The sequence below is a fragment of the Astatotilapia calliptera genome, chromosome 9, assembly GCF_900246225.1.
Source record: "Astatotilapia calliptera chromosome 9, fAstCal1.2, whole genome shotgun sequence".
In the NCBI taxonomy this organism is placed as follows: Eukaryota; Metazoa; Chordata; class Actinopteri; order Cichliformes; family Cichlidae; genus Astatotilapia; species Astatotilapia calliptera.
The window spans coordinates 27,282,732-27,290,385 of record NC_039310.1 but is presented as its reverse complement, the minus strand read 5'-3'; the positions used below and the strand labels follow the sequence as shown (position 1 = coordinate 27,290,385).

General features: G+C 40.9%; 2 protein-coding genes across 3 annotated transcripts; one reads left to right on the top strand and one right to left on the bottom strand.

Moving 5' to 3' along the window:
- Positions 1-323: 323 nt before the first annotated feature.
- psme2 (proteasome activator subunit 2) lies at positions 324-4,923 on the top strand. Its single transcript, XM_026180253.1, has 11 exons — positions 324-512; positions 799-831; positions 956-1,018; positions 1,118-1,204; positions 2,412-2,460; positions 2,562-2,659; positions 2,764-2,832; positions 2,966-3,033; positions 3,131-3,185; positions 4,430-4,516; positions 4,703-4,923. Exons 1-11 carry the CDS (start codon positions 465-467, stop codon positions 4,781-4,783), a joined length of 738 nt encoding a protein of 245 aa, XP_026036038.1. The 5' UTR covers positions 324-464; the 3' UTR covers positions 4,784-4,923.
- A 115-nt stretch (positions 4,924-5,038) lies between these two features.
- Positions 5,039-7,271, bottom strand: lsm5 (LSM5 homolog, U6 small nuclear RNA and mRNA degradation associated). Of its 2 annotated transcripts, XM_026180254.1 has the most exons (6): positions 7,187-7,271; positions 6,902-7,039; positions 6,294-6,389; positions 5,520-5,547; positions 5,362-5,434; positions 5,039-5,266 (listed from the first exon to the last, which is right to left on the bottom strand). In XM_026180254.1, exons 2-6 carry the CDS (start codon positions 6,936-6,938, stop codon positions 5,234-5,236), a joined length of 267 nt encoding a protein of 88 aa, XP_026036039.1. In that variant the 5' UTR covers positions 6,939-7,039; positions 7,187-7,271; the 3' UTR covers positions 5,039-5,233. The 2 variants fall into 2 exon arrangements, with proteins under 2 accessions (XP_026036039.1, XP_026036040.1); XM_026180255.1 differs by lacking the exons at positions 6,902-7,039; positions 7,187-7,271 and adding an exon at positions 6,471-6,858.
- Between the last annotated feature and the right edge of the window lie 383 nt (positions 7,272-7,654).

Sequence of the window (7,654 nt, the reverse complement as noted above, 5' to 3'; positions counted from 1 at the left end):
ACGTGAGGCTGTATCAGTGAACCTGATCCAATTTATTGTTCATTCTACAGACTTACACTGTACAGGAGATTAAAAGAGGCCATTTTTAAATTGACGGTATATATTTAAATTCTTAAACTCTTTAGAAATTGATTTGAAAATGTATTTATTCTAAAATCACTATTCTGCTCTGCAGACAACCGCCTTCATCTTAAATAATCCTGTAAACGCCTCTCGGTGTCTGTACCGTGTACTGGGTTGCCATGTACAGGATATTCAAGTTTGAAAGCTGAGCCTGTGCCAGGAGAGGAGGAGGGAGTCAGTAGGAGGCGCATCCGATATCAAATCGAAAGCAAAGTGAATGAGGAAATAAAAAAATCCACAAGACAGACATATTGTCCTGTGCTGCAGCCGTCGGACTTCATTTAAACCGCTCCAGCGGATATATTTATGATAATATATTCCTGAAAAAAGTTTCTTTAGTCATGTCAAAGGCAGCGACTCTGAAAATAAGCAGCACGACTGCGGGGAAGGTAAGTCGGTGAGCTTTTGCTTTTTGGGAGTAAGCGCTCTCTGAGGAGGGCAGGTTGCAAGGTAAAGGAGCTAAACGGCTTCCCGGCGGCCTGCAGTGACTTTAAAGCGGACTTGGTGTGAGTGTTGAGCCCCGGTGTGTTTGAAAGCAGTCGGTTATAGTTGAAAAGCAGCGGAAAGTCCCCCGCAGCGGGCAGGAAAACGAAAGTAAAGCTTTTCACAAACGTGAGTCAGCACTTGAACCGTGTTTTATTTGGTTTATTTAGTCTGCTCACCTTTTCTCCACAGGTGGACAACTTCCGCCAGGCTCTGTATCGGGAGGTCAGTTGACACATTGATTGCGTTAAATTAGTAAAATATTGAAATAAACCAACTTTTGTGACTTAATAATGACTTGAGGCCCCTCTTTGTGTGTGTGTGTGTGTGTGTGTGTGTGTGTTTCCAGGCAGAAACTCTCTTCTCTGACTTCATCCCTCTGAAGATCATAAAGCTGGACTCTCTGCTCAAGGTGAAGCATTTTAACTGACAGCCTCTGTGACCTTTGATCTGGGAAAACTGCTCTTCACTCTTGTCCTTGTGTTTGTCTTTTATTTGATTATTTTGTCAGGATGAGGGCTTCAGCATCACAGAAACAGCTTCCCTTAGGGCTCCTCTGGACATCCCCATACCAGACCCTCCTTCCCCCGAGGACGAGGTGAGAGCACCGCAGCCTGTCACGCTTTTAGCTTCATCTTTCACTAAACATGGCCAACATGAATGTGTTTGAGATCACTCATTCCATATGAATGTGCTTCAGTCCACTAAAACGGTGAGAAGGCTTTTACTTTGAAAAACTGGGTCATTCAGCAACATTAATTGACCCATACACTGACACAAGAACTTGTTCCCTGCCTCTCACGCAAGGACGCTTCAACACGTAGACTTGAGGAGGCGGGGATCGAACCACCGACCTTTTGATTAGTAGACTGCTATCAGCCCAGCTATGAAAAGTGCCATGGAGTTTTCTAATATCCTCACTTTACTACACAGGCGTGGAAGTTAATATTTCTGGAGCTTTACACAATCACTGTGATTTGAAATGCACATGTAATAAGACATATTATTTAACTTGGGCTGTACCAACGCATGTTAAAATAAATCTGGGTTGGTTTGGACAACTTTAATTGAGGCTCGTGAATTATAATGAGCCGGACATCCAGATAAGATTCAGGACGACGCTACTAATTACATTATTATAACAACTTATCTTTATAATATCATACAGAAGGAATAAGAAAAGGTCAGTTATGGTCAGAAGTTGGGATAAGTGAAGGTCGGTAACTTAGAGGACTGATATTTGGTTGCAGCTTGTCATATACAAGGCACATAATATTCCTTAAAGCTTTTGAAATCAAGGGAACAGTTTCACAAAAATTAAGCTCAAATTTTCTGAGAAAACTATTGACATTAGAGACCAGAAGCTTTGCCCTTCCAGAAATCTCAGTTATATTTTTTAATATACTGAAAGTTACTTTTCTGACGTGCTCTTCACTAGTGCATTAATTGACACAGTCGACCGACACACTCACATCTCACTGTGACAGCTTTGACCTTTGAATGTGTCTTTATTGGCTCTGAATGAATTTTAACTGGATTAATGTGAGTGCAAATATTCAGCTTCCTCACTTGCAGAAGGAAAAAGGGGTATAGCACCTATGGAGACATCAAAACATGTGCTATGATTATCAAAAAATGACCCCACCCTGCCATGTTGCTGTGGGGTCACAGATAGGATTATAAAAGAAGGAGGAAGGCTGTGCACAGACTGCTACTGTGACATCTGATTTTTCACATTTTTAATTGATTTAAGACGCCCGGTAAAGCCAATCTTTTCTCACTCTGTAAAAAAATGTCTCTCTCAGGAGATGGAGACCGACAAGAATGAAGACGACGAGAAGAAGAAGAAGAAGCGTAAGGCATTTTTGTAGTCACACATGTGAAAACTGAAAGGTAGCATGTGATGTCTGTGGGGACGGGGAACAAAAGCTTCATCTGTTCTCTCTGCTCTTCAGCGCCGAAGTGTGGCTTCATCAAGGGGAACGAGAAGATCACGATGGTGCTAGAGAGAGTGAAACCAGAGATAGTCGCTTTTAGAGAGACCATCATCACTGTGAGTGAATCACTGCCGCTCTGAGGGCTGATTGATGCTCTAAGACAGGAACAATATGAGAATGATTTTAAAATGAGGATTAATGCTCTGGGTTCAAACTGCAGGTCACCTGCTGGATTCAGCACCTCATCCCAAAGATAGAGGATGGAAATGACTTCGGAGTTGCCATCCAGGTATACGTCGTCTGTTTAATTGGCTGCTCTTTCATTTTAATTGAATATAAAGCCACTGATTTTAACTTTTGGATTAATGTGATAAAGAAATACGTTGACCTTTAAGGTTTTTTGTTTTTTTTTTAAACCACAGGAGAAAATCTTGGAGAGAATCGCTGCAGTGAGAACCAAAGTCGACGGTTTTCAGACCAACATCAACAAGTAGGTTGGACGTAAATCCTTCTTTAAAGCGCGGCAGCTGCCTTTGTGTCATTTTACTGAGAGTGGAGCCTTTCATCACTACTGTTTAAATCCTCAGGTACTTCACAGAGAGGGGGGATGCTGTGGCCAAAGCTTCTAAGGAAACTCATGTGGTGAGTGATGATCTCTGCCTTTCTGCATTTGAACGCAGACTGCAAACATCGCGCCACAGAGTTCAAACACACTTAGGGTGCTTTCACACCTGCTGTGTTTAGTTCATTCAAATTGAACTCTGGTTTAATTTGCACCCCGTTGCGTTTCTTTTGTGCACATGTGAGCACAGTAATAAAGACCCTTTGGAGGAGGTAGTGTTCCTCCCGTACGGTTCATTTATGTTGTGAATGCACTCTGACCTTAATCTAAACTGCCAGGTGTACGTTGCTAGATAAGCTAAACATCTCCCTGTACCTACATGTGGTTTGCATTCTGGGATGTGGACAAGGTAGACAAAGGTCTGTACAGGTTAGCAACTAGCTATGAAATGGACCTAATCCTCCAGAACACAGCACCTTGTTCCTGTTTGTACTTTTGTCGCTCCCACCCCAGGCACATCTGGCCAATACGGGGACTGAATGTGCTCACGTTTTTGTAATCATGCACTTTGGTTTGTTTGGAGTTCACTTGGATTCTTTTCTGGGTGAAAAGAAGCCAAATCACAGGAAAAAAGCTACAAGTTTGCAAACTCATCAAATGATTCGGACCAAAGTTATAACAAACTATAGGTGTAAAAAAACGCCCTTAAAAATCTTTCTCATATAATAGCTGGAGCAGTGGTTCCCATAGTTTTCTAATATTGTGCATCCTGACCACCACATGGAGCAGAGGAAGTGATGCTGGATGAGTTTTGGGAAATTTTCTTTCAAGTGGAAAGAACAGCTGGATTTAATGCCAGTATCAGATTTGAACAGTATAAAAGGTGGATGATAGCGGCACTTTGAAGTCTCACTTTTAGCATTTTGGCCACCACTGTTAGTTTTTGGCCACCCTTTTGTCCAGACATGCCTGCTAATTACTGTGACATAACAAACTAATTAGATGCCAGAATTTCACGCACCAAAACCCGATCACAGACTTCTTGTCTGTTACACACAGCAAGTCACATTAGTCAGATAACTCTATTCAAAATGGATTAAAGTCAGTAGAAGCAAGACTGAATACATGTGTGGATGAGAGCTGCAAAGGTAAATACACTGAATATGAGCTTAAAGCCTGAGAGAAGACACAAAGATCTCAGAGATGGATGAACACTAGCTGGTTTTAGTCTTTTTCGTCACTGAACATCCCAACAAGCCTCGAAGTTTATGACACAAAAAGGAAATATGAAAAATGCCTTTAACTCTTTTTGTTCTGCCCTCAGATGGACTACCGCTCACTCGTACACGAGAAGGACCAGGCCATCTACTCGGATATCAGAGTGATCGTCCTCGACATCCGCGGCTTCTACGTAAGAAGCCTACATTTATATTTCTCCCCAAATACTTTAAACCATGGAAAAAAAATGGATCTTAAATAAAATATTTGAGTTTTTCTAAGATTAAAAAACTGATTTTCAAACAGTTTAATCACTAACAATGTATTTTTAGCTGCTGTAAGTCAATTATTAATCTGCATCTCTGCTCGTTTCCCTCAGGCCGAGCTTTATGACATCATCAGCAAAAACCTGGAGAAGGTGACCAACCCAAAAGGAGAGGAGAAGCCCTCGATGTACTGAGGCTCCCGGGGAACGGGAAAAGCCACTGGGATGAATTTAAACAACCTTCAGCTGCATTGATCACCTGCTAAACTCAATATCAATCAAGTATCCGGCTCTTTGTTTGATAAACATTTAAAATAAACACATAAACAACTGGATGGTTTTTTTAGTTCTGCTGTTTCATCGTAACACTTTGGTTTTATACCAAGATTTGCACTAAATTTTAAGTTGTGTGGTAAAGAATGAATAAAGAAAAGTGTTTTTCAGACTGTGTGACATCCTCAGATTTATTTTTAACAAAGAAAAACTTTTCGACATGTGCACCTCTCATCAGTGAGGAATCTTATTACAAAAATATCTTTCTCATTCAGGAGGAAAAACCCAAAGAAAAAACAAGACATCAACAATAATAATTACATAATAAAGTCAAGAACAGCAACACAGGAAGGTTAACCGGCCTCCGGGCATTTATACTTCTGGTCCTTCTCCACCGGGGATGAGCTGCAGAAGAGAAAATATGCAGCCATAAATCATCCTGTGAAGGTTTAAAACACCGGGGGAGATTATGGGACACAATCAGGCGTTTGTTTGTTTACCATGGTGATGTTATTGCCATTGAGGAGGATCTGGTCGAGCTTGGTTATCCTCCTCCCCTCTGGTGTTATTTCACTGCAACACATTTGTTTATAAATATAGTCAGCGGTGAACCCGAGAAAAGGTGTAGTTAGAGTAAAAATGCAACAGGAGTACTTACAATTCTGTCACATCCTCCAGGACCATGTCTGACACACACAGTTAAAGACAAACTGTGCAACAATAAACAGTAAAGAGACATCAAAGTGCAGCTAAAAGCTTTACACAAACGAGCAGGAGGATGTGGAGACGTGCACGAGAGCAGCACCAGCGCCCTTTTAGAAGATGCACCAATGTTATCAATTTGAAAAATCCTAGCTGACTTCCCTCTTAAGTTATCGGATTCACAAACTTGGGTTTCCGAGGTGCCCACTCAGGTGATGATAATACCCCATCAGACTTTTAAGAGTAAAAATGAAAGAAGCCCAACAGCAGGAGGAACCCAGGCCCCACTGCACCAGAATAAGATCTGACAGCAGAGGGAAATGGTCTGTGGCCACCATCTGCTACACCATTTATTACCATGGTTTATTACTTCTATCTGGATAGATTGACACGCCTGACATGCCTGAAGTTGAACTGTTGTAGTGTGATCACTGACTGTTTCCTTAAATTTTTTGATCAGTCTATTTGTCCCTTGTTTGTACAGATCTACACACTTTTTGTGCCAATGGTATTCTGCAACTGTCCTCTCTCACATTTCTAAATAAAACAGAAACAAAAAGTAACACAATAGTTCTCGTACTGCTTCTCATCGCATGGGCTCCACCTGTGAGCATGGATGACTTCAAACAGTCGATGGTGTGTGCAGCACAATACAGTAAGACTTTGTACATTGTTGGTGTTGAGGCGTGCACTAACTCGCTCATCTGGACACGTTTTAATTAAAAGATACTGACGAAGTCATCGAAGCCCAGCAAGGTGCCGACAATTTCTTTGTCAGTTTTCATGACGATGTGAATTCGGGAGCCGATACATTTGTCCACAAGCTCTGCAAAAGGAAACATACAGAGAAATTACACATCCTGTAATTGAGGTGAGTGTTTCTACTTTTTACACTTCACTTACCTACCTACTTTATTAACTGGTGTCTATCTTTGTTAAGGACTCAACAGTTAACCCTTTGAAATACTATAAATTTTTAATAACTAAATAGAATAAAAAAGACGACAATGTAATTTTTAAATTTATTTTGAACATGCCAATAGGGCAATAGACGATAATCCAGTAATCTGTAAATTTTCAGCTAGAAACCTGCCCTCTCTGCCACTTTAATAAACTAAACCAAATAAGAAGCATTTTGTTTGTGCTTGTAGAGAGTAAAGCCGCAACGTTAGCTCCCTACCGGCGTGATGCTAATGCTAACTAGCAAACATCTGCCTACAAAATGATTTTCAGTGAGCCGCGGCTCAAACTGCGGCCGTCGCACGCAGACTCGGAACAGCCCAATTTAAACCCACAGACGTCAGGAACAAAAAACAGCATCATAGAGCTTTTACAAACCGAGCGGGAGCAGCTGCGACGGGTTTGTAGCCGACATGTTCAATCAAGAGACTTCCCTCCACAAAGCCAGAAGTAATCGACAGACGAACAGTAGTGGGCCAGCCAGACAAGATCAATCAATCCAGAAGAATTTCGTCTCTGGGGAAACAAAAGAGTCTCCTTTTTAAGAAATTCAAACATTCATGGTTGCAACCAAATATAATACACTTTTTAAAAATTCAAACAAAACACACACACACACACACACACACACACACACACACACACACACACACACACACACACCTGAGGGTGATATTAAATTATTCTGTATGTCTCCACACGATGGCGCAAGTTGTGTCGAGGAACACATGACATCATTTTTGTGTTTAAAAAAGAGAACAGAACAGAGATCAAGATAATTCACCCCTGTAAAATCTGACCGCGGATATTTATGCTTCATCTCTCCTTGACAGGTGGAATTTAAGGTGACATGCACGTTGTCTATTGAGCGGGAAACACAAGAGCTAAGCTAACTATCTATTTTTTAGATGCAGATTATCCGGACTTTATTCTAGGGCAAGCTGTCTGATAATATCAATGAAATTCCAGATCGAAATGAAGGAAAATATGAAGGAAATGTTAGTCAACTCATTACTTTTTCCACAAGAACTTCAGCCTGATTGCATTTAAAGCCTTTAAACTCATTCTGTCCTGCTTAAGAAAAAAAAATACACTCAATATAATTGTTAACTGTTATCTAATTATATTATG